This window comes from Procambarus clarkii, chromosome 27 (assembly GCF_040958095.1).
Source record: "Procambarus clarkii isolate CNS0578487 chromosome 27, FALCON_Pclarkii_2.0, whole genome shotgun sequence".
NCBI classification, from domain to species: domain Eukaryota; kingdom Metazoa; phylum Arthropoda; class Malacostraca; order Decapoda; family Cambaridae; genus Procambarus; species Procambarus clarkii.
In genome coordinates, this window is record NC_091176.1 from 44,239,665 (window position 1) to 44,266,284 (window position 26,620).

The following is a 26,620-nucleotide window of genomic DNA, read 5'->3' on the forward strand; positions in this document are numbered from 1 at the left end:
CACCACCAATATGCGGACTCTACCTTATCACACCACTATGAACACCCTAAGTCACCAACAAAGCCCATCATACCACATATAATTGTCACCACATCTGACTATGCCACAAACCATAATTAAAACTATATCTGATCATACCAATTACCATTATTTGAGCATGCCACATTTTGTTATACCACCACTACCTCTCATAGTTACAATCACACCTCACCAACTTTTTACTGTACCTTGACTAACTATAATTAGCATAATTACTGTACAAATAATCATTGGTATTAAAATTTTTCTTTGAAAGGTTAACCTCACATGTCAGCGGGTCCTGGATTAATTCAGTTATATGGACTGTTCTTCAATTTCTTTTCTTTATACTCCTCTTCTTCAGCCACTCCTCTTCCTCAGCCACCTTTCGCTATTGCCTGTATCTTCCTGTCAACTTTTCCTGTTTTCTTACCATCCAGTTCATGTCCCTCTCAGCCTTCTCTACTACCCACAGACTGCCGCTTGGTCCTGATGTATGAATCAAACATCCCTAGCACGAGCGTTCATGTGGTCTCTGGAGACGTGCTGACCTATCATAACGTCCTTCACCAATGTCTGCGGTACTCCTGCCTCTCCGTTGTCTGCTTTCTTACACTAGGTGAGTCATCAGGAACACCTCAACAACTTTACTGGTTAACTTCGTCTACCTCACATTGTTGTCCTGCTGCAGTCCGGACAGTTAACTTGGTCTACCTCACATTGTTGTCCCACTGTAGCCCCGACAGTTAACTTGGTCTACCTCACATTGTTGTCCCACTGTAGCCCCGACAGTTAACTTCGTCTACCTCACATTGTTGTCCTACTGCAGCCCCGACGGTTAACTTCGTCTACCTCACATTGTTGTCCCACTGTAGCCCCGACAGTTAACTTGGTCTACCTCACATTGTTGTCCCACTGTAGCCCCAACAGTTAACTTGGTGTACCTCACATTGTTGTCCCACTGTAGCCCCGACGGTTAACTTGGTCTACCTCACATTGTTGTCCCACTGTAGCCCCGACAGTTAACTTGGTCTACCTCACATTGTTGTCCTACTGTAGCCCCGACGGTTAACTTGGTCTACCTCACATTGTTGTCCTACTGCAGCCCGGACGGTTAACTTGGTCTACCTCACATTGTTGTCCCACTGTAGCCCCGACAGTTAACTTGGTCTACCTCACATTGTTGTCCTACTGTAGCCCCGACAGTTAACTTGGTCTACCTCACATTGTTGTCCCACTGTAGCCCCGACAGTTAACTTGGTCTACCTCACATTGTTGTCCCACTGTAGCCCCGACAGTTAACTTGGTCTACCTCACATTGTTGTCCCACTGTAGCCCCGACAGTTAACTTGGTCTACCTAACATTGTTGTCCCACTGTAGCCCCGACAGTTAACTTGGTCTACCTCACATTGTTGTCCCACTGTAGCCCCGACGGTTAACTTGGTCTACCTCACATTGTTGTCCCACTGTAGCCCCGACGGTTAACTTGGTCTACCTCACATTGTTGTCCCACTGTAGCCCCGACGGTTAACTTGGTCTACCTCACATTGTTGTCCCACTGTAGCCCCGACAGTTAACTTGGTCTACCTCACATTATTGTCCTACTGCAGGCCCGACGGTTAACTTGGTCTACCTCACATTGTTGTCCCACTGTAGCCCCGACAGTTAACTTGGTCTACCTCACATTGTTGTCCCACTGTAGCCCCGACAGTTAACTTGGTCTACCTCACATTGTTGTCCTACTGTAGCCCCAACGGTTAACTTGGTCTACCTCACATTGTTGTCCCACTGTAGCCCCGACAGTTAACTTGGTCTACCTCACATTGTTGTCCTACTGTAGCCCCGACAGTTAACTTGGTCTACCTCACATTGTTGTCCCACTGTAGCCCCGACAGTTAACTTGGTCTACCTCACATTGTTGTCCCACTGTAGCCCCGACAGTTAACTTGGTCTACCTCACATTGTTGTCCTACTGTAGCCCCGACAGTTAACTTGGTCTACCTCACATTGTTGTCCCACTGTAGCCCCGACAGTTAACTTGGTCTACCTCACATTGTTGTCCCACTGTAGCCCCGACGGTTAACTTGGTCTACCTCACATTGTTGTCCCACTGTAGCCCCGACAGTTAACTTGGTCTACCTCACATTATTGTCCTACTGCAGGCCCGACGGTTAACTTGGTCTACCTCACATTGTTGTCCCACTGTAGCCCCGACAGTTAACTTGGTCTACCTCACATTGTTGTCCCACTGTAGCCCCGACAGTTAACTTGGTCTACCTCACATTGTTGTCCTACTGTAGCCCCAACGGTTAACTTGATCTACCTCACATTGTTGTCCCACTGTAGCCCCGACAGTTAACTTGGTCTACCTCACATTGTTGTCCTACTGTAGCCCCGACAGTTAACTTGGTCTACCTCACATTGTTGTCCCACTGTAGCCCCGACAGTTAACTTGGTCTACCTCACATTGTTGTCCAACTGTAGCCCCGACAGTTAACTTGGTCTACCTCACATTATTGTCCCACTGTAGCCCCAACAGTTAACTTGGTCTACCTCACATTGTTGTCCCACTGTAGCCCCGACAGTTAACTTGGTCTACCTCACATTGTTGTCCTACTGTAGCCCCGACAGTTAACTTGGTCTACCTCACATTGTTGTCCCACTGTAGCCCCGACAGTTAACTTGGTCTACCTCACATTGTTGTCCCACTGTAGCCCCGACAGTTAACTTGGTCTACCTCATATTGTTGTCCCACTGTAGCCCCGACGGTTAACTTGGTCTACCTCACATTGTTGTCCCACTGTAGCCCCGACAGTTAACTTGGTCTACCTCACATTGTTGTCCTACTGTAGCCCCGACAGTTAACTTGGTCTACCTCACATTGTTGTCCCACTGTAGCCCCGACAGTTAACTTGGTCTACCTCACATTGTTGTCCCACTGTAGCCCCGACGGTTAACTTGGTCTACCTCACATTGTTGTCCCACTGTAGCCCCGACAGTTAACTTGGTCTACCTCACATTATTGTCCTACTGCAGGCCCGACGGTTAACTTGGTCTACCTCACATTGTTGTCCCACTGTAGCCCCGACAGTTAACTTGGTCTACCTCACATTGTTGTCCCACTGTAGCCCCGACAGTTAACTTGGTCTACCTCACATTGTTGTCCTACTGTAGCCCCAACGGTTAACTTGGTCTACCTCACATTGTTGTCCCACTGTAGCCCCGACAGTTAACTTGGTCTACCTCACATTGTTGTCCTACTGTAGCCCCGACAGTTAACTTGGTCTACCTCACATTGTTGTCCCACTGTAGCCCCGACAGTTAACTTGGTCTACCTCACATTGTTGTCCCACTGTAGCCCCGACAGTTAACTTGGTCTACCTCACATTATTGTCCCACTGTAGCCCCAACAGTTAACTTGGTCTACCTCACATTGTTGTCCCACTGTAGCCCCGACAGTTTACTTGGTCTACCTCACATTGTTGTCCTACTGTAGCCCCGACAGTTAACTTGGTCTACCTCACATTGTTGTCCCACTGTAGCCCCGACAGTTAACTTGGTCTACCTCACATTGTTGTCCCACTGTAGCCCCGACAGTTAACTTGGTCTACCTCATATTGTTGTCCCACTGTAGCCCCGACGGTTAACTTGGTCTACCTCACATTGTTGTCCCACTGTAGCCCCGACAGTTAACTTGGTCTACCTCACATTATTGTCCTACTGTAGCCCCAACAGTTAACTTGGTCTACCTTACATTGTTGTCCCACTGTAGCCCCGACGGTTAACTTGGTCTACCTCACATTGTTGTCCCACTGTAGCCCCGATAGTTAACTTGGTCTACCTCACATTATTGTCCTACTGTAGCCCCAACAGTTAACTTGGTCTACCTCACATTGTTGTCCCACTGTAGCCCCGACGGTTAACTTGGTCTACCTCACATTGTTGTCCCACTGTAGCCCCGACAGTTAACTTGGTCTACCTCACATTATTGTCCTACTGTAGCCCCAACAGTTAACTTGGCCTACCTCACATTATTGTCCTACTGTAGCCCCAACAGTTAACTTGGTCTACCTCACATTGTTGTCCGACTGTAGCCCCGACAGTTAACTTGGTCTACCTCACATTATTGTCCTACTGTAGCCCCAACAGTTAACTTGGTCTACCTCACATTGTTGTCCCACTGTAGCCCCAACAGTTAACTTGGTCTACCTCACATTGTTGTCCTACTGTAGCCCCAACAGTTAACTTGGTCTACCTCACATTGTTGTCCTACTGTAGCCCCAACAGTTAACTTGGTCTACCTCACATTGTTGTCCTACTGCAGGCGCGACGGTTAACTTGGTCTACCTCACATTGTTGTCCCACTGTAGCCCCGACAGTTAACTTGGTCTACCTCACACTGTTGTCCCACTGTAGCCCCGACAGTTAACTTGGTCTACCTCACATTGTTGTCCTACTGTAGCCCCAACGGTTAACTTGGTCTACCTCACATGATTGTCCTACTGTAGCCCCAACAGTTAACTTGGTCTACCTCACATTGTTGTCCTACTGCAGGCGCGACGGTTAACTTGTTCTACCTCACATTGTTGTCCCACTGTAGGCCCGACGGTTAACTTGGTCTACCTCACATTGTTGTCCCACTGTAGCCCCAACAGTTAACTTGGTCTACCTCACATTGTTGTCCTACTGTAGCCCCAACAGTTAACTTGGTCTACCTCACATTATTGTCCCACTGTAGCCCCGACAGTTAACTTGGTCTACCTCACATTATTGTCCTACTGTAGCCCCAACAGTTAACTTGGTCTACCTCACATTGTTGTCCCACTGTAGCCCCGACAGTTAACTTGGTCTACCTCACATTATTGTCCCACTGTAGCCCCAACAGTTAACTTGGTCTACCTCACATTATTGTCCTACTGTAGCCCCAACAGTTAACTTGGTCTACCTCACATTATTGTCCCACTGTAGCCCCGACAGTTAACTTGGTCTACCTCACATTGTTGTCCTACTGCAGCCCCAACAGTTAACTTGGTCTACCTCACATTATTTTCCCACTGTAGCCCCGACAGTTAACTTGGTCTACCTCACATTGTTGTCCTACTGCAGCCCCAACAGTTAACTTGGTCTACCTCACATTGTTGTCCCACTGTAGCCCCGACAGTTAACTTGGTCTACCTCACATTATTGTCCCACTGTAGCCCCAACAGTTAACTTGGTCTACCTCACATTGTTGTCCTACTGTAGCCCCAACAGTTAACTTGGTCTACCTCACATTATTGTCCCACTGTAGCCCCAACAGTTAACTTGGTCTACCTCACATTGTTGTCCTACTGCAGCCCCAACAGTTAACTTGGTCTACCTCACATTATTGTCCTACTGCAGGCCCGACGTAGGGGACTTCACCCACGGGAGACGCCAGATTGTAAAGTTAGGGGCAAGCGATCACATAAAAATGGCACGCTGCTAAATGCCAAACAATTTTAAACTTATTATGCATTTTCATTTTGTGTTTAAAATCGAAACAAAGAAATATGCAGCTTTAAGGGAAGTACATAATTGGTATTTTGTGTTTAAAGTTTTACAGTAAGCTCATTATCACGGCCTGTGTCTTACTGATGCTATCAGTAGTGATACGTTTTTATTGTCATAGAGAGCTAGGGAGAATTTGGTGGTGGTGGTCCTTACAATGTTGTCTAGGGAGTATAAGGAGTAAGGGAAACAGCCTAGTACATAAGTCACAAATTTATACGTACAAGTCACACAGGAATACATTTAACAAGGCGTTTTCCTCACAACATAAGATCACTTCGTTTTATAAACTCAAGTGACTCTGACCGCCCCACGGCTCACTGTCCCATACCTGGTGTCGTGCACCCAGCCACAAACCGCTATCATCTAACGACACATATTTTAGCCTCTAGGAAACCTGGACTCTTATAAAACCTCTCCAACTTCTGTAATATTACTCTACCCAATCTTGCAACCCTGGATATAGACAAGGATAGGCTTATCTGACTGAACGGCCGGAGAAAACCCCTCAAATAGCAGGAACGGTCGGCAGCGATACATCTCCCCCTTCAGTCAAGATGACGTCCATCTCTCTTGCATCATCGCCCCTTAATACTCTATTCTTTATGTATGCTATCAAACACAATAATGATTTTATTTACTATATTCCCCATGCATACTTTTTAATAGAGTCCATTTTTCCCTTACATAGTTAAGCTATTCAAGTTCTAATTATTTCTGATGATCTCCAGCTGAGAAGGCACTACTTTACTGGGCAGAGTAATAATGATGACTCGCGGCCTCTCTGATCTCAGCTGGGGATTTATACTAATATACACTCTCCCTGTGTCCACCAACACTTTACAAACGAAACCAACCTCCACAGGAGGTAAGGTTCGTAACACTCATAAACCTCAATACATAATAAAAGAAGAGTGTTACTTATATAAATTTTAAACTGAGAATGAAAACAAAATTAAGCAGTGTGAAAAATGGATGAAAGCAACCCATCTTCAGACCAGGTCCATTCCATCCAGCGGTCGACCACAAAGGCGCATTCATAAATTTTAACATGCTGTTCATTCAAAATTGGGATCTTCTCAAATATAAATTAATATTGCTTAATATTTGCATACTGTGCATATTTAGGCATTAGTTACGTTAGGTTAAGTGCTTAGATTTTATTGGCAATTATTTGTATTTGGGGTACGTGGATGAAGCATTTACAGCATTGTGATTCAAACAAAAGTCGTCAGCACTTGTGCTGGAAGTGTTCGGACGTCGTCAGTTGTGAGTCGTGTGTAAAATCTTCGGGCTATCTTCAGATGATTTCGGGGCTTATCGTCCCCGCTTCCCGGTCCTCGACCAGGCCTCCTTTTTGTTACACACACCCAGGAAGCAGCCCGTTGCAGCTGTCTAACTCCCAGCTACCTATTTACTGCTAGGTAACAGGGGCATCAGGGTGAAAGAAACATTTTGCCCATTTCTCTCCGCCTCCACCGGGGATCGAACCCGGAACCTCAGGACTAAGAATCCGAAGCGCTGTCCACCCAGCTGTCAGGAGCCTCTACTCAGCAGTCAAACGTAAAAAACGTAAAAATGAACTATTGTGTATATTCATATGTTGTGTAAAGAATTATGTTATCAGCATTTTGTCTGCTTTCTTTTAACTATAACAATATTATAAGCATTTGAATGTTCCAGTGGATCTGCACAAAAATGTGTCTATTGCTGTCACTGCACTGAAAATAGGAAAGAGGAAATGTAGATCACGACTAATGTGCCTACCTTCTGTCTGGTTCAGGGAAGTATAGAGTCTATGAGGTTATAGCCCGGGTTTTATGTGGTAAGTCGTAAGGGTGAAACTTAAACAGTAGCTCCTGCTGGCGATCACACCAGTAGTGTATTCAAATTAAATTTAAATATATATATATATATATTAAGGGTACCACCTCTGGTGCAATTGCAGGGACCCACATCCTCGAAGAAGAAAACAAAGAGCATCCAGAGAAGATTTTGTGGATTCTCACTGAATACTTTATTCTTTTCTTCTCCTACCACCCCTATTATTTTTTTTGTATATTTTGTTTTACTTTATTGCAATGCTACAGTTTACAGAGAACACACACACACACACACAAATATATAACAATTAAACAATCAGCGTTCGAAGACCTCGTCCAGCTCCTCGGAGGTTGGGTGCGTACCCAGGATACAGCACGCATTTTCCCCCTGAACTGCGACACTGAGGCGCTGGAACAGGAAACTCGTGGGTCTCTAGTTTTCGCAATGAGTTCCTCACCAACCTCCTTTAAAAACTTGAGTGCACATTTACCCCAGGCGCCCAGAGTCTCAGAGCCTATTGGCACGAACCTGTAACAACGTTCTAGGTCTCTGTACTTGCTGATTTTCTGGGTCTTCCTGAAGGTGGCTGAGCCACCTCCCTCCGCTGAGCTGTAACGTAAATAGGTATCAGCCAATGTAGATGCACACGTGTAATCCCATACGACCTGTTTACCTTCCCCTCCATGGCTGCAGGGTGACTCCATCTGGGCGTTTTTGGCTGTTGTCAGGTCTGCACAACTGGGGTTCTCTTTGTGCTGGACACCCAGCTGTAACCAAACTTCTCTTGATGATGTCATTGACTGCTTCGTGTCTGGCAATCTTTCCGTGTGTCTTACGACAGATGAGACCATGGCTGCCGTATTGGTCTGCCCGTGCATGGCCGCAAACACAACGGTGCTCGGTGGAGACAGGGGCAAGGCGCAGAGCAACACCAATACCTTGGACCCGATGGTCCAGGCGGGTGCCCAAGGCGGAATTAGGGACTGCCAACAGGAAGTCCCCAGCATGGGGGGCTTGCACAGCTAGGAAACGCGCTCTGTCCTTCTGAGAAGCTGCGTCCAGCAATGCTTTGGCGATGTTCTCCACTATGGGGCTATCCCATTTGGACTGTTTACCGTCTTTTGGAAAAGTTGGTTGGGTGTGTGAATTGGTAAGAGTGTCCCATTGATCAGCTCCTTCCACAAATTTGGGATCACGAATCCCAATGGAGTTCCTTAGGTATTCTGGTAATATTTCCTTCACTAATTCACTTGTAGCACTGGTCGAGGATAAGAATGCCGGCAATGCTAACTGTGTCGCCTTGCGAATATCCATACGCCAAGTCTAATTGGGAGCGTTGCTTGGTCCCACTGGTCATCTTGCAGGGAGAGGTTTAACACTTTCATAGTTATTGTCTTTAGGAGTAAGTCGTATTCCGTTAATTTTGGACTGTCAAAGGAAGGAGCACACCTGAGGAAATAGGTAAGTCTGGGCAAGGCCAGGCACCTTGTAAGAAGGTACAAAGCATCGTGAGCATCCAAAGCCCCTATTCTTCCCTCCATCCTCCTCAGGTCTTTAAGCTTTTCTTCGAGGACTACCTCAATGGCTTTCGAGCCCAGAGGTGCCCCTAGCAGCACACTGTCGGTGGGAGCGATCACTTGGGCTCCTGGCAATAAGATTCGTACTGCATTTATGATTGGTTGGCTGGATGAGATGATTTCACACTTTGATGGATTTAGTGTAAAGCCTAACTCCTCTCCCCTAGATTTCACTAGCTGAAGATCTCCTAGCAGGGACTCCTCTGTCCCTGCCAGGGTGCCATCGTCCAGGAACCAGATGTTGAATTCGCTGGTCAACCTGCTTGTGACCTCTTTAGCTGCCATGCAGAAAAGAAAAGGGGCAAGTGGGTCTCCCTGCTGGACACCTTCTGCAGAAACAACTTCATGTTCCCCAAACAACAGTGACGATTCCCTACTGTACCCTGCTGAGACGAAAGGAAGTAGACAAGGAAAGCTTGTTCGAACTGCTTCCAGTACCACATCCCTTTTTACCTGGTTGAAGGCATTTTTAAAGTCTAATTTAATTAATGCCTTATTTTCTGGGAGGTGCTTGATATAGGCTCTTGCTGCATGAGCTGCTGCTTCACAGCCATGGGGGACACCAAAACCTAGTTGATGGGGGTCGAAGCATCGTTGCAGCGTCTATGCTGATTTTTCTGACAGCTGCCCTAGCAACACGGCGCCGAAGTGTGTTACCCACGGCAATGGGTCTGACTCCACCATCTTTCTTCTTGAGGGCACAAAGGGATGCTCCAAAGAAAAAGGGTTTAATTGTATCTGGGATCAACCCGGAGAGACAGTCGTTGACAAACTTCGTGATCTCTGACAGTAGTGTCTCGCAACTTCGCCGAGAACTGGGTTTGTCATCTGCTTGAGGTGCTGAGGTCTTACTCCAGTGTATCCCCCTGCTGAGCCTGGTGGAAATGACATTATGGCTTTGTATACCTCTGACGCTTAGAGGAATAGAGGTCCCATGTCTGGGACATTTGTGTCCCGAGCAGTGGGTTCCCATGGTACTCTGGGAGGGTGCTTCTCTCTCAGTGAGTCGGCAGTAGCAGTATTTCTAGGGGCGATTGTGTCTTCGCTGGTAAGTAACCTAATTGCCCCTACTGTGTTGCCCTCTTCAATTTTTTTGGTCACTTGTGTTCCTAGTTTAAAATTATCATTGGAACTCTTGGGTCTGCCACGACGGTTTTTGCGTTGAGGAGGGATGGGGATCAAGTTGTCAGCTCTGGGGAAATTATTTATTGCCCTAGTGACTGATGAGGCTAGTGACTTGCCTCCTCTTGCAGGTACGCCTAAGCAAATATTGCCAAACAGGAGCAAATTATGCCATGCTTTGATGGTGGCTGCGGCATTAAGATTTTCAGACCGTTCATTTACTTTCCTTAGAAGGTCTGTATATTTCCCTGCTGCAAATGGGCGCGCTGCTTTAGGAATGTGGGGAAGAGTTCTGGTGGTGGATGCTTTGATGGCCCCCAGGAGGTCATCTGATGACATGAAGTTTGCTGGGATGTGTGGGGGGCCGGGGGGACCTGTGGGCCTTCTCTCTCTACAGGTTCCGTCCATGAACCCTCACAGCCGTTGTGCTGACGTAGGGTTCCATCGTTTCTAAGGTTGTGAGATTCGTCACACACCCGACACGTTCCTCTAGGTCTGGGTCCCCCTCTGGGTGCATTGTTCCCAAGCCTGAGTTCTTGGCTGAGGGGTTCCTGGTTAGTTGGGGGAGTCCCCTCCGTCCCCCGGGCGGAATGTGACATCGGCATGGCGTGGGAGGGTGGACACGGGTGGTGGCGGCAGGGGTAGTTGGCGGTCCCTCGCACTCACCACTCGTATGAGTACTTGTCTCTCCCTCCCTTTTGGGAGGAACCTGAATGCATGCTGTGACCTGTGCCATATCTGGGTGCATGGAGGGTGACACATCTCTGCAACAGGCACTGTGTGTGCAGTGAATAGGTGGGTTGGAGACACCCAGGGGCAGGGTAAGAGGGGTGGAATGGCAGGAGGTACAGTGGTGCGGTGAGGCCGGCGGGCGGGGAGGGGGTGGGGGTTGACCGGACACCGCTCGGTGTGGGGGGGGGGGGGTCAGGGCGACACTAAAACACTGGTACAGTTTCCTTGTATATCACTGCACAATGGTGAATGAATCATACACTTGAAGTCTGATACACTGTGAGCTCCATTAACACTAAACATGATTGCTAATTTCTGTTTTTCTTTTCCAAATATATTTCTATAATCACTGGGTGGCACATGGATGACCCCCCTTGCCTCCCCCCACATCATCACTGTGGGAGGCCTACAGGGTGCCAGCGTGGCCCTCACTGCCCTTATATTCCACACTGTAAATTCACCTGTTTTGATCCATTTTTGTTGAGATGGTCCACTTTGGACACTTCCCGTCCACTCCTGCACCTTCCCAGGATATTCACACAGCACCTTGTGCAGGCTAGGCTCCTAGCGCCAGGATGACACTAGGTATAGCTCAGTAAACAACAGTCTCCCTACACGCGTCCGCCCGCCCCGACACCTCCACACTATATATATATATATATATATATATATATATATATATATATATATATATATATATATATATATATATATATATATATATATATATATTTCAGTTGTATATAGTCCTGGGGACCATTCAGGCTTGTTTGCATATATATATATATATATATATATATATATATATATATATATATATATATATATATATATATATATATATATATATATATATATATATATATATATATATATATGTTGTACCTAGTAGCCAGAACGCACTTCTCAGCCTACTATGCAAGGCCCGATTTGCCTAATAAGCCAAGTTTTCCTGATTTAATATATTTTCTCTAATTTTTTTCTTATGAAAGGATAAAGCTACCCATTTCATTATGTATGAGGTCAATTTTTTTTTATTGGAGTTAAAATTAACATAGATATATGACCGAACCTAACCAACCCTACCTAACCTAACCTAACCTATCATTATAGGTTAGGTTAGGTTAGGTAGCCGAAAATGTTAGGTTAGGTTAGGTTAGGTAGGTAAGGTAGTCGAAAAAACATTAATTCATGAAAACTTGGCTTAGTAGGCAAATCGGGCCTTGCATAGTAGGCTGAGAAGTGCGTTCTGGCTACTAGGTACGACATATATATATATATATATATATATATATATATATATATATATATATATATATATATATATATATATATATATATATATATACATATATATATACATATATATATACATATATATACACATATATATACATATATATATACATATATATATATACATATATATACATATATATATATACATATATATACATATATATATATATATATATATATATATATATATATATATATATATATATATATATATATATATATATATATATATGTCGTACCTAGTAGCCAGAATGCACTTCTCAGCCTAATATGCAAGGCCCAATTTGCCTAATAAGCCAAGTTTTCATGAATTAATGTTTTTTCGACTACCTAACCTACCTAACCTAACCTAACCTAACTTTTTCGGGTACCTAACCTAACCTAATCTATAAAGATAGGTTAGGTTAGGTTAGGTAGGGTTGGTTAGGTTCAGTCATATATCTACGTTAATTTTAACTCCAATAAAAAAAAATTACCTCATACATAATGAAATGGTTAGCTTTATCATTTTATAAGAAAAATATTAGATAAAATATATTAATTCAGGAAAACTTGGCTTATTAGGCAAATCGGGCCTTGCATAGTAGGCTGAGAAGTGCGTTCTGGCTACTAGGTACGACATACATATATATATATATATATATATATATATATATATATATATATATATATATATATATATATATATATATATATATATATATATATATATATATATATGTCGAACCTAGTAGCCAGAACGCACTTCTCAGCCTACTTTGCAAGGCCCGATTTGCCTAATAAGCCAAGTTTTCATGAATTAATGTTTTTTCGACTACCTAACCTACCTAACCTAACCTAACCTAACTTTTTCTGTTACCTAACCTAACCTAACCTATAGAGATAGGTTAGGTTAGGTTAGGTAGGGTTGGTTTGGTTCGGTCATATATCTACGCCAATTTTAACTCCAATAAAAAAAAATTGACCTCATACATAATGAAATGGGTAGCTTTATCATTTCATAAGAAAAAAATTAGAGAAAATGTATTAATTCAGGAAAACTTGGCTTATTAGGCAAATCGGGCCTTGCATAGTAGGCTGAGAAGTGCGTTCTGGCTACTAGGTACGACATATATATATATATATATATATATATATATATATATATATATATATATATATATATATATATATATATATTAGTATATTTTGGTAGCAGTCTTTCCTGTAGACATATATTATTAAATATGACCGAAAAAGTAAGATTAATAATTCTAACACGAATTTTCTCGATCTTTCTTACGTTTCTTTTCACTGCTGATAGTAATTCAAAGATCAATTCTCCAAAATTCATTTTTATTTCTAGTCTGACGTGACACTTGAGCGCGTTTCGTAAATCTTATTACATTTTCAAAGACTTTAGTTTACACAAACACACACAACTTTAACTGAATAGAGCTTAAACATCTTTCGAGTTTTTATACCTACATTTGGGTGAAGTGACATGTTACAATAGTTTTGGATGAGGTGAAAATAAATTTTTAACACAAGACAGAACACGAAACAATGAAATACAAACAGGTATTAAAGGTAGGTAACTGCAGAAGGCCTATTTTTATTGGCCCATATTTCTTGATGCTTCTATATTGGTGGGGAGTCTTGAAGTGGGTAGAATATAGTTGTGCATTAATTGGCTGTGGATTGCTGGGGTTGACTTCTTCATGTGTAGTGCCTCGCAGACGTCGAGCCGCCTGCTATCGCTGTATCTATCAATGATTTCTGTGTTGTTTGCTAAGATTTCTCTGGTGATGGTTTGGTTGTGGGAAGAGGCTATATGTTCCTTAATGGAGCCCTGTTGCTTATGCATCGTTAATCGCCTGGAAAGAGATGTTGTTGTCTTGCCTATATACTGAGTTCTTTGAGGCTTACAGTCCCCAAGTGGGCATTTGAAGGCATAGACGACGTTGGTCTCTTTTAAAGCGTTCTGCTTTGTGACTGATACATATATATATATATAAATATATATATATATATATATATATATATATATATATATATATATATATATATATATATATATATATATATATTATTAAATATGACCGAAAAAGTAAGATTAATAATTCTAACACGAATTTTCTCTATCTTTCTTATGTTTCTTTTCACTGTTGATGGTAATTCAAAGATCAATTCTCCAAAATTCATTTTTATTTTGGAGAATTGATCTTTGAATTACCATCAACAGTGAAAAGAAACATAAGAAAGATAGAGAAAATTCGTGTTAGAATTATTAATCTTACTTTTTCAGTCATATTTAATAATATTTGTCTACAGGAAAGACTGCTACCAAAATATACTAATATATATATATATATATATATATATATATATATATATATATATATATATATATATATATATATATATATATATATATATGCGAACAAGCCTGAATGGTCCCCAGGACAATATGCAACTGAAAACTCACACCCCAGAAGTGACTCGAACCCATACTCCCAGGTGCAACGCAACTGGTATGTACAAGACGCCTTAATCCACTTGACCATCACGACCGGACAAAATGAGGTGATAGCCGAGGCTATTTGAACCACCCCACCGCCGGCACTCGGATAGTAATCTTGGGCATAGCATTTTACCAAATCACCTCATTCTTTGGGGCACACGTGAGGAACACAAATGCGAACAAGCCTGAATGGTCCCCAGGACAATATGCAACTGAAAACACACACCCCAGAAGTGACTCGAACCCATACTCCCAGGTGCAACGCAACTGGTATGTACAAGACGCCTTAATCCACTTGACCATCACGACCGGACAAAATGAGGTGATAGCCGAGGCTATTTGAACCACCCCACCGCCGGCACTCGGATAGTAAGTACCAGTTGCGTTGCACCTGGGAGTATGGGTTCGAGTCACTTCTGGGGTGTGAGTTTTCAGTTGCATATTGTCCTGGGGACCATTCAGGCTTGTTCGCATTTGTGTTCCTCACGTGTGCCCCAAAGAATGAGGTGATTTGGTAAAATGCTATGCCCAAGATTACTATCCGAGTGCCGGCGGTGGGGTGGTTCAAATAGCCTCGGCTATCACCTCATTTTGTCCGGTCGTGATGGTCAAGTGGATTAAGGCGTCTTGTACATACCAGTTGCGTTGCACCTGGGAGTATGGGTTCGAGTCACTTCTGGGGTGTGAGTTTTCAGTTGCATATTGTCCTGGGGACCATTCAGGCTTGTTCGCATTTGTGTTCCTCACGTGTGCCCCAAAGAATGAGGTGATTTGGTAAAATGCTATGCCCAAGATTACTATCCGAGTGCCGGCGGTGGGGTGGTTCAAATAGCCTCGGCTATCACCTCATTTTGTCCGGTCGTGATGGTCAAGTGGATTAAGGCGTCTTGTACATACCAGTTGCGTTGCACCTGGGAGTATGGGTTCGAGTCACTTCTGGGGTGTGAGTTTTCAGTTGCATATTGTCCTGGGGACCATTCAGGCTTGTTCGCATTTGTGTTCCTCACGTGTGCCCCAAAGAATGAGGTGATTTGGTAAAATGCTATGCCCAAGATTACTATCCGAGTGCCGGCGGTGGGGTGGTTCAAATAGCCTCGGCTATCACCTCATTTTGTCCGGTCGTGATGGTCAAGTGGATTAAGGCGTCTTGTACATACCAGTTGCGTTGCACCTGGGAGTATGGGTTCGAGTCACTTCTGGGGTGTGAGTTTTCAGTTGCATATTGTCCTGGGGACCATTCCGGCTTGTTCGCATTTGTGTTCCTCACGTGTGCCCCAAAGAATGAGGTGATTTGGTAAAATGCTATGCCCAAGATTACTATCCGAGTGCCGGCGGTGGGGTGGTTCAAATAGCCTCGGCTATCACCTCATTTTGTCCGGTCGTGATGGTCAAGTGGATTAAGGCGTCTTGTACATACCAGTTGCGTTGCACCTGGGAGTATGGGTTCGAGTCACTTCTGGGGTGTGAGTTTTCAGTTATATATATATATATATATATATATATATATATATATATATATATATACATATATATATAACTAACTGAAAACTCACACCCCAGAAGTGACTCGAACCCATACTCCCAGGAGCAACGCAATTGGTATGTACAAGACGCCTTAATCCACTTGACCATCACGACCGGACAAAATGACAAAATTATATATATATATATATATATATATATATATATATATATATATATATATATATATATATATATATATATATACATATATACATATATGCATATATATATATATATATATATATATATATATATATATATATATATATATATATATATATGTCGTACCTAGTAGCCAGAACGCACTTCTCAGCCTACTATGCAAGGCCCGATTTGCCTAATAAGCCAAGTTTTCATGAATTAGTTGTTTTTCGACTACCTAACCTACCTAACCTAACCTAACTTTTTCGGCTACCTAACCGAACCTAACCTATAAAGATAGGTTAGGTTAGGTTAGGTAGGGTTGGTTAGGTTCGGTCATATATCTACGTTAATTTTAACTCCAATAAAAAAAAATTGACCTCATACATAATGAAATGGATAGCTTTATCATTTCAAAAGAAAAAAAATAGAGAAAATATATTAATTCAGGAAAACTTGGCTTATTAGGCAAATCGGGCCTTGCATAGTAGGCTAAGAAGTGCGTTCTGGCTACTAGGTACGACATATATATATATATATATATATATATATATATATATGCAAACAAGCCTGAATGGTCCCCAGGACAATATGCAACTGAAAACTCACACCCCAGAAGTGACTCGAACCCATACTCCCAGAAGCAACGCAACTGGTATGTACAAGACGCCTTAATCCACTTGACCATCACGACCGGACAAAATGAGGTGATAGCCGAGGCTATATGAACCACCCCACCGCCGGCACTATGCCCAAGATTACTATCCGAGTGCCGGCGGTGGGGTGGTTCATATAGCCTCGGCTATCACCTCATTTTGTCCGGTCGTGATGGTCAAGTGGATTAAGGCGTCTTGTACATACCAGTTGCGTTGCTTCTGGCAGTATGGGTTCGAGTCACTTCTGGGGTGTGAGTTTTCAGTTATATATATATATATATATATATATATATATATATATATATATATATATATATATATATATATATATATATATATATATATATATATATATATATTTGACATATATTTTATCTCTGAAAATATAAATTGTTTCTTGAAATCTAACGCTATCTAGATCTCTAATGTGAATAAGACTTAAATATAGATGGTATCTGAAACTTTTAAAATATTGAACAATAGGCAGGATATTGATCCAGACCGTTTCTTTAAAAGGTCAGATGTAACACAGACAAAGAACAACAGATTCAAGTTTAACAAGCCACAATGTAGAATAGTAAACAAGATATGCTTTTTCACTCATAAGGTTACACACCCATGAAACCGTCTACCAACCGAAGCTATAAATGCCAAAACACTGATAAATTGTAAGATCCAGTTTAAACAAATATTCGAGACAAATGGGGGACCTCTGACAAGCCATCGGCTTCTTGTCCTCGTGGAGGCCACTAGAGTGTTAGTGGCCCTCAGGTAAATCAGGTATGGCTTTCACCCAAATGCCAAAGCGTTTTCTTCTTCATTGTTGGTGAAACAATCGATAATGGAATATTTATTTTTTGCTATTTAAAGTTGTGAACGTTTTATGAAGAAAATAACGTTTTCGTTTAACATTTTTCAAACGAGTGCATGTCGGGTATATGATAATATTCAAATGACAACGAATTACACATGTAATATGATCGGACATTTCACATGTCTGCCATATTTGTAGCTTATCTCTCGTAATTATGGGGTCAGCTATACATGCTATAAAGTCCTGAACATCGGGGTGTAATTAGGTCTTGATACTCTTTGTCTAATAAAAAATGTCAACTATATTCACAAATGTAACTTTTTGTAAACAAATTCCAAAATGAGTAAGAGCTTTGTGTTGTGGGGAAATATTTGTGGACGGAGATTTATTTATTCTATTTTTATTTCAATTAATTAATAAATTATGGTTAACTCCTAAATTAAGCAGACTGTATATTTTATCTAAATTATAGAGCAGTGAACTGTATACTTTATCTCCTCACAAATATCTCACAAACTTGAGGGTTAAAAAATTAATACATTAGGCTAGAGAAAAATATGGTAATTAAATCAAATTGTATAATAAATTATGTTATTTGATTATAATAGATAAATTTAGTTTGTGTTATACTTGAATTAAGAAATTAATGCACAGTTTATGTGTTTTGTGAAGTAGATGTTTGCAATGGTAGTGGCCAGGACGTGTATCAATGGTAGTGACCTGGACGTGTATCAATGGTAGTGGCCTGGACGTGTATCAATGGTAGTGGCCTGGACGTGTATCAATGGTAGTGACCTGGACGTGTATCAATGGTAGTGGCCTGGACGTGTATCAATGGTAGTGGCCTGGACGTGTATCAATGGTAGTGGCCTGGACGTGTATCAATGGTAGTGGCCTGGACGTGTATCAATGGTAGTGACCTGGACGTGTATCAATGGTAGTGGCCTGGACGTGTATCAATGGTAGTGGCCTGGACGTGTATCAATGGTAGTGGCCAGGACGTGTATCAATGGTAGTGGCCTGGACGTGTATCAATGGTAGTGGCCTGGACGTGTATCAATGGTAGTGGCCTGGACGTGTATCAATGGTAGTGGCCTGGACGTGTATCAATGGTAGTGGCCTGGACGTGTATCAACGGTAGTGGCCTGGACGTGTATCAATGGTAGTGGCCTGGACGTGTATCAATGGTAGTGGCCTGGACGTGTATCAATGGTAGTGGCCTGGACGTGTATCAATGGTAGTGACCTGGACGTGTATCAATGGTAGTGGCCTGGACGTGTATCAATGGTAGTGGCCTGGACGTGTATCAATGGTAGTGACCTGGACGTGTATCAATGGTAGTGACCTGGACGTGTATCAATGGTAGTGGCCTGGACGTGTGTCAATGGTAGTGGCCTGGACGTGTATCAATGGTAGTGGCCAGGACGTGTATCAATGGTAGTGGCCTGGACGTGTATCAATGGTAGTGGCCTGGACGTGTATCAATGGTAGTGGCCAGGACGTGTATCAATGGTAGTGGCCTGGACGTGTATCAATGGTAGTGGCCTGGACGTGTATCAATGGTAGTGGCCTGGACGTGTATCAATGGTAGTGGCCTGGACGTGTATCAATGGTAGTGGCCTGGACGTGTATCAATGGTAGTGACCTGGACGTGTATCAATGGTAGTGGCCTGGACGTGTATCAATGGTAGTGGCCTGGACGTGTATCAATGGTAGTGACCTGGACGTGTATCAATGGTAGTGGCCTGGACGTGTATCAATGGCAGTGACCTGGACGTGTATCAATGGTAGTGGCCTGGACGTGTATCAATGGTAGTGGCCTGGACGTGTATCAATGGTAGTGACCTGGACGTGTATCAATGGTAGTGGCCTGGACGTGTATCAATGGTAGTGGCCTGGACGTGTATCAATGGTAGTGACCTGGACGTGTATCAATGGTAGTGGCCTGGACGTGTATCAATGGTAGTGGCCTGGACGTGTATCAATGGTAGTGGCCTGGACGTGTATCAATGGTAGTGGCCTGGACGTGTATCAATGGTAGTGACCTGGACGTGTATCAATGGTAGTGACCTGGACGTGTATCAATGGTGGTGGCCTGGACGTGTATCAATGGTAGTGGCCTGGACGTGTATCAATGGTAGTGGCCTGGACGTGTATCAATGGTAGTGGCCTGGACGTGTATCAATGGTAGTGGCCTGGACGTGTATCAATGGTAGTGGCCTGGACGTGTATCATTGGTAGTGACCTGGACGTGTATCAATGGTAGTGGCCTGGACGTGTATCAATGGTAGTGGCCTGGACGTGTATCAATGGTAGTGACCTGGACTTGTATCAATGGTAGTGGCGTGGACGTGTATCAATGGTAGTGGCCTGGACGTGTATCAATGGTAGTGACCTGGACGTGTATCAATGGTAGTGACCTGGACGTGTATCAATGGTAGTGGCCTGGACGTGTATCAATGGTAGTGGCCTGGACGTGTATCAATGGTAGTGGCCTGGACGTGTATCAATGGTAGTGACCTGGACGTGTATCAATGGTAGTGACCTGGACGTGTATCAATGGTAGTGGCCTGGACGTGTATCAATGGTAGTGGCCTGGACGTGTATCAATGGTAGTGACCTGGACGTGTATCAATGGTAGTGGCCTGGACGTGTATCAATGGTAGTGGCCTGGACGTGTATCAATGGTAGTGGCCAGGACGTGTATCAATGGTAGTGGCCTGGACGTGTATCAATGGTAGTGGCCTGGACGTGTATCAATGGTAGTGGCCTGGACGTGTATCAATGGTAGTGGCCTGGACGTGTATCAATGGTAGTGGCCTGGACGTGTATCAATGGTAGTGGCCTGGACGTGTATCAATGGTAGTGGCCTGGACGTGTATCAATGGTAGTGGCCTGGACGTGTATCAATGGTAGTGACCTGGACGTGTATCAATCACGTAGCAATGGCATCTCTCCATGCAGCCTAACTGCACTTATATACTATATCAAAAGACGTCGGCCATCTCGTTCCTTGGACCTCAGCCTGCTGACCACTTGCAATGTAAATCCAGTCTCGGATTATAGTATAAAAATTAATAAATAAAATTTACAAGATAAATAAGACAGCAATCTTACACGGTGCGGGCTGAAGGCATACCTCAAAACCGCACCTAAGCTTAATGATTAATCCCATGTTATTGACGAGATCGAAGTGCAGTTATTTCTGAAGAAGTATCGTTAATGCACGAAAAACTCAGAATGAACACTGTGTTTCGCTGGGCGTAATGAGAGCGTAATGGCAGGAGTACCCACTGTCCTCCCTCCCTGGAAGTAGCGTTCGTATGCGCATAATTATTTATTAAATTCCCGGAAAGACTGGATATTAATAATAACGCCCTTTAAGATATTTTAAGTTTCAACTTATTGTTGTTGATTATGCATTAAATAGTCCTCAGACTATACGCAATAATTAATTACTAACATATGTAAATTTATTCAGTTAAACAGTAATGAGCTGCTGACGAGGGAATTTAAAGAACTGTATAATGGTGTCTGACAGATTTTTTTCTTTCAGATGCTTGTTGGATGAAGAATCATTCGCATATCTCTGCTTCACTTCCAATAGTTACCGATCCAAGGTCCATGTACTTTTACACATACTGCCAGTGATGCCCAGGTCACCCAATTCCAAATACGGTACACACTCTGCTACTATTGCAAAGGTTATCCTGCTGCTCAGGTTTACTCAAGACTTACCTGGACCAGCAGAAATTAAAATCAAGCAGATATATATATATTTCCGGACAGCATTAGAAGTCTGTTGAACATTCCAGACTATCAGTGTACCAAAGGCTAAGTGTTACACAGAAAAGCTTTCAGTCACAGCAAAAGGCAGATTCTTAGTTTCCTCACATCAACATAATTTCAACAAAATCAGTATGGTTTCTTGTGAATATCTCCAGACTCATGCAGAATCTTCAAGTTGAGACCAACTTACCATCACATTTTTAGTAATGTTAAGACTTCTCACGTGGAGCACCATTGAGGGTGGATGTTTCTCTCCAAGATTGGATATTAAGTCAGCGAATTTTTTATACTCTAATTCTTGAACATTATTATCAGCCGTTTAATAGCGTTCTGGGCCTAGTTATTGTTTAGCTCACAAGACGGGCCAGGTGAGATTGAATAGGCCTACTCCATTCTGATTCGATTGATTTCTTATTCACTGATTGTCACTACAAGCTACGACTGGTATCGAATCCAGATCATACCGGACAGTTGTAATTCTTGTAAATTGTCAGTGTCTAATTGACATTCAGATTACTAATATTGTTAGGCCGGTATGTGTTATGAACAAGTAGTTAACACTGGTCTATAACTATTATTATTAATACCTAATACATAGTCAGGTCACATTTAGCCATTACCTTTGTTTGTTTATTTTTACTGGTTAGTAATTCATACTAAATATGTTAAGCTATCCTAGTGTACCACGTAACTGTTGTACCATAGATAGACTGTTAATAATTAATGGGTTGATAGAGTGAGTAAAATTGAAGACATTTTGCTGCAATTATAATAAATAATGTATCAGGTTCCTGTAATATTCATGTAAGATGTAAGATGGTATTAGTTTCATTTAGTGAGGTGTGTTGAGGTACTTTTGTCGTGAAAGTCCCTAATTTCATTCTCATAGTTTCCTTCCTTGTGCTTCAAACTCACAATGTATCTTGTACTATCCACTTCCCCAAATATTAGTACTAAAGACATATATCTTTACCAGTGTAATCACCACTGTCAATTTTTATTGTAGTTATTTGTTGATATATAACCTTGCAACAATGGACCTTTTCCTCTCGCCTGATATGTTAAATTAAGAACCTACCCGAAACGCTAATCATGTTAGAGGCTTTGTAAGAATGTAAAAATACCAGTCTTATGTAATCTCACCAACCGATTGTACCTTCTTGTGAATAAATTATTATTATTATTATTATTATTATTATTATTAAGTTGCCATGACTCCGTGGGAGTACGCGACTGCTGTAAACAAGGACTCGACGCGTCTGCAGGCATGGCTATGAATGATGCTATTTTCTGTGTTGCTAACCTTGTTTTTGCAGCTGTGTCAAAGAAAGGTTGTTGTGGAGTGTTAAATTTTTCAATAATTATTAGATGCACAAAAATAAAGGAATATTGAGTTAATGACCTCACATTCTCTCTAGACAGCATTTAGGCACAATTAAGATTAGCTTTAGACTACACAATGAAGCATCCATAAGCCACTTTATTATTACTGCTGGTAACATTATCTAGATTGAACTCGGTAACATGACAAGCATTAACCTACGTATGCAAATATTTCATCACAAATGTCTGAGCCTGTGTAATACCCACTATCCAATGATAACAAAAAACTTACAACCAATAGGATAAATTAACAACCCATTGTTTACTTAAGTCATACTTAAATGTATCAACAAAAACATACGAATATAAGAAGAATTATAGATTATGAGTCACTTGGAAAGAGGTACCTAGGAGGTGCTCCTCATTTCTATCTACCATAATTAGGAAAGCCAAAACAATCGTTGAAAATACATATAATAAAATACAGGGTAACATGAAGAAACCCGGGAACACAATTTCCCAGATATTAAGTTCAAATTAGAACTTTAATAAGAAACAAATATTCCTAGCCAGTGACGATGGAGTACCATCACTGACACTGTTATTAAAATTAATAGTTTCTTCTCACCCATTGGCATATTCCGTGCAAATGAAGTCCCAGCATCCCTAACTAATGCTAATGACGTTCTTACAGGCAGCGATCCTGAGTCTCTGTACTTAACCCCAGCTAATTCCTCAGATGTTAATGAAATAATCCTCTCACTTGCAACTAATTCAACTACTCTTGCTTAGATACCAAACCTATTTACAAAAAACTCAAGGTTATTACCTCCGGTCATAGCATTGCTCAACAACAAATCACTTGGACTTTTCTCCGATAAGACTCTTCTCTGAAAATTTAAAAAATATACTGGAGTAATTCCATTCCATAGAAGTGTTGATCTCACTAAAATAAAAAGTTTGAAACCCGCATCAATCCATTCCACCTTGTCTAAAATCTTTGGAAAGCTAATGTACATGCAGCCTTACTCTATGTAGCTAAACATAATATACTTAGCTCTTGCCAATATTACTTCAGATCCCCGAAAAGCATCACTGATGCACTAATTAGTGTGCAAGAGTTGATACACACAGTTCTTGACAAAAATAAGTACCCTGATGGTTTATCTGTTAACCGACATAAGGCCTTTCGCACCATTAACTACACTAAGCTTCTTAAATTCCTTTCAATACTTGCAAGCACACTTCAGTGCAGGCTTCGGTAATTCTCTATATACGGCGCTACTTTTTCCACCCAATCATTTAACATTGATGTTCCACTGGGTAGTATACTTGGTTCATTCCCCATTTCTCATTTACATCAATAATTCCAAATGCCACTCAACACGTGAAGCCAGTTTGATTTGCTGATGATACAACCTTTATTTTTTCCAGTCCTAACCCTTTTATTCTAAATGAGACAGTAAGCACAAAACTAAAAAAAAAAGTCCATCTTTGGCTAACTGCTAACAAAGTGACCCTTAACATTGATAAAACCTTCTATATTTTGTTTGGTAATAATTTCACTGATCATGCAGACAAGGAGTCACAATAACGTGGCTGAAAAATGTTGACCAAACCACACACTAGAAAGTGAAGGGACGACGACGTTTCGGTCCGTCCTGCACGATTATCAAGTCGATTGTGCTTAGAGGAAGAAGGCAATGACAATAAATAGGCAAGAGAGAGAGAGGTTATCTTGAGATGATTTCGGGTCTTTTAGTGTCCCCGCGGCCCGGTTCTCGACCAGGCCTCCACCCTCAGGAAGCAGCCCGTGACAGCTGACTAACACCCAGGTACCTATTTTACTGCTAGGTAACAGGGGCATAGGGTGAAAGAAACTCTGCCCATTGTTTCTCGCCGGCGTTTGGGATCGAACCCAGGACCACAGGATCACAAGTCCAGCGTGCTGTCCGCTCTGCCGACCGGCTCCCAGGGTGAGGTGAGGAGAAGGAAATCTTAGAGGAAGAAAAAGCATGGCATCAGGAACGAAAGGTAAGGTGTAATAAAGGGGGTAAAAAAGAATTAGAAAGGGATCGTAAGAGAAAAGAAGGGAAAGAAAAAGAAGAAAGCTAAAAGGAAGGGGTAGGCTTATGTTAGGTCACGTTTGTTAGAAAGTTTAGAACATTTGAGTATATACTGTGACAGAGAAGAGTCAACAGCAACAAAGCCAGGATTCAGGTTCATGTTGGGTGTGTTTTGTATCAGACCTGATTCGACAAGACGGTGTCTGTGAGGCAGGAAAGGTTATTTTGGAGGAAGACCAATCAATATGATGATTAGAATACCTAACATGACAGAAGAGAGCATTGTTTGTGTCTGCAGATTTATCACTTCTTTTGTGTTCCTTAATTAAGTCTGTCATTGAGTGTACGGCCAGTTTCGCCAAAGTATTAGAGAGGACAAGACGACCAGGAAATACAGTAGACACCAGCAGCAGGAGCAGTGTGAACTAGATTGCTACGAAGAATGTTAGTTTGTCGAAAGGCGAGCTTTATGTCAAGAAAGCGAAGAGTATTAATAAAGGTTTTTAGTTCAGATATGAAGGAAAGGCAGAGCACAGTGCTACTAGTGTTGAAAGCAGGTTTAGGATAAAAGAAATTACGTTTAGCTTGAGAATAGGCACAGTTGATAAAATATAAAGGATAACCAAGGCGAGAGAATAATTTGTAGATAAAAGAAATTTGAGAATCAAGAAACCGAGGGTCAATGATGCGTAGAGTAACGAGGAAGAGAGAGACGAGGACACTTTTCTTAACAGAAGGAGGATGGTAGGAAAAGAAGTGAATGTACAGAGAAAGAGAACCCAGACACAGAGCTGTGAACGTCAAGAAAATGAAGGAGGGAATTAGAAACCCATTCAACTTTGAAATGGATGGAAGGAGCCAGATTGTTAAGAGAGGAGAAGATTGGCTGGAAAAGACTAAGGTCATGAGGCCATAAAGCAAAAATGTCATCGCATAGCAAAGCCAGGGAGAGGGACGATTATCAATAGAAGGAAAACAAACAGTTTCGAAGTATTCCATGTAGAAATTGGCAAGAACAGGGGAAAGACGTCAGTGGGGAGCGGGAGAGGAAGAAGGCCCTCAGTCGCATTCTGTCTAAGGAAAGAGAGAGCGTCATCGAGGGGAACATTAGTAAACTGAGAGTCGACATCAAGACAAAGAATCTTACAGGAGGGCTGCAGGCGCATTGTTTCTATGAAGTCATGAGAGTGACGAAGTTGGGCAGCAGAAAAAGTGCCAAGATAAGCCGTCAGTGTTTTAGCTAGCCAGGAAGCAAGAAGAGTATAACCGACAGAGCACCTTGATGAAATGATAGGACAAAGAGGAACACTAGGTTTTTGAGTCTTAGGTAGACCATAGAAATAAGGAAAAGAAGGGCAGATGACACGGAAACGTTTAATGAGATCGAAGTCAGGAGGACAAAGACTCGAGAGCTGTTTTAGTTTGCGGTTGAAGGAAGTTTCAAGGCGATCCAAAGGGTTAGAGGTCAGAGGGGCATATGTGCGGGAGTCAGAGAGCAAGACATTTGCTTTCTGGAGGTAGTCCTCACGGTCCCCCAGGCGCGTTTTTATATACCTACTATATATATATCTCACTTATGACAGGAAAAAACATGCTTTTTAAAAAAAAAAAACAGGGTTATCTGTTGGACGTAAGAGCAACACATGCTGTAATCTCCGAAAGTTCTTCACCGATTGCTTTGAAATTTTGAAATAACGTTCCA

At 42.3% G+C, this 26,620-nt stretch overlaps 1 protein-coding gene across 1 annotated transcript in view; it reads left to right on the forward strand.

The window, feature by feature from the left end:
- LOC138369145 (uncharacterized) overlaps nucleotides 1-22,685 on the forward strand; it is an 80,865-nt gene extending 58,180 nt beyond the window's left edge. Inside the window, exons 5-6 of the mRNA XM_069332080.1 lie at nucleotides 494-637; nucleotides 21,297-22,685. Of these exons, the coding sequence (XP_069188181.1) occupies nucleotides 494-637; nucleotides 21,297-21,391 (239 nt within the window). The 3' untranslated portion in view covers nucleotides 21,392-22,685. The remainder of the gene's footprint in view (nucleotides 1-493; nucleotides 638-21,296) is intronic.
- Nucleotides 22,686-26,620: the final 3,935 nt, after the last annotated feature.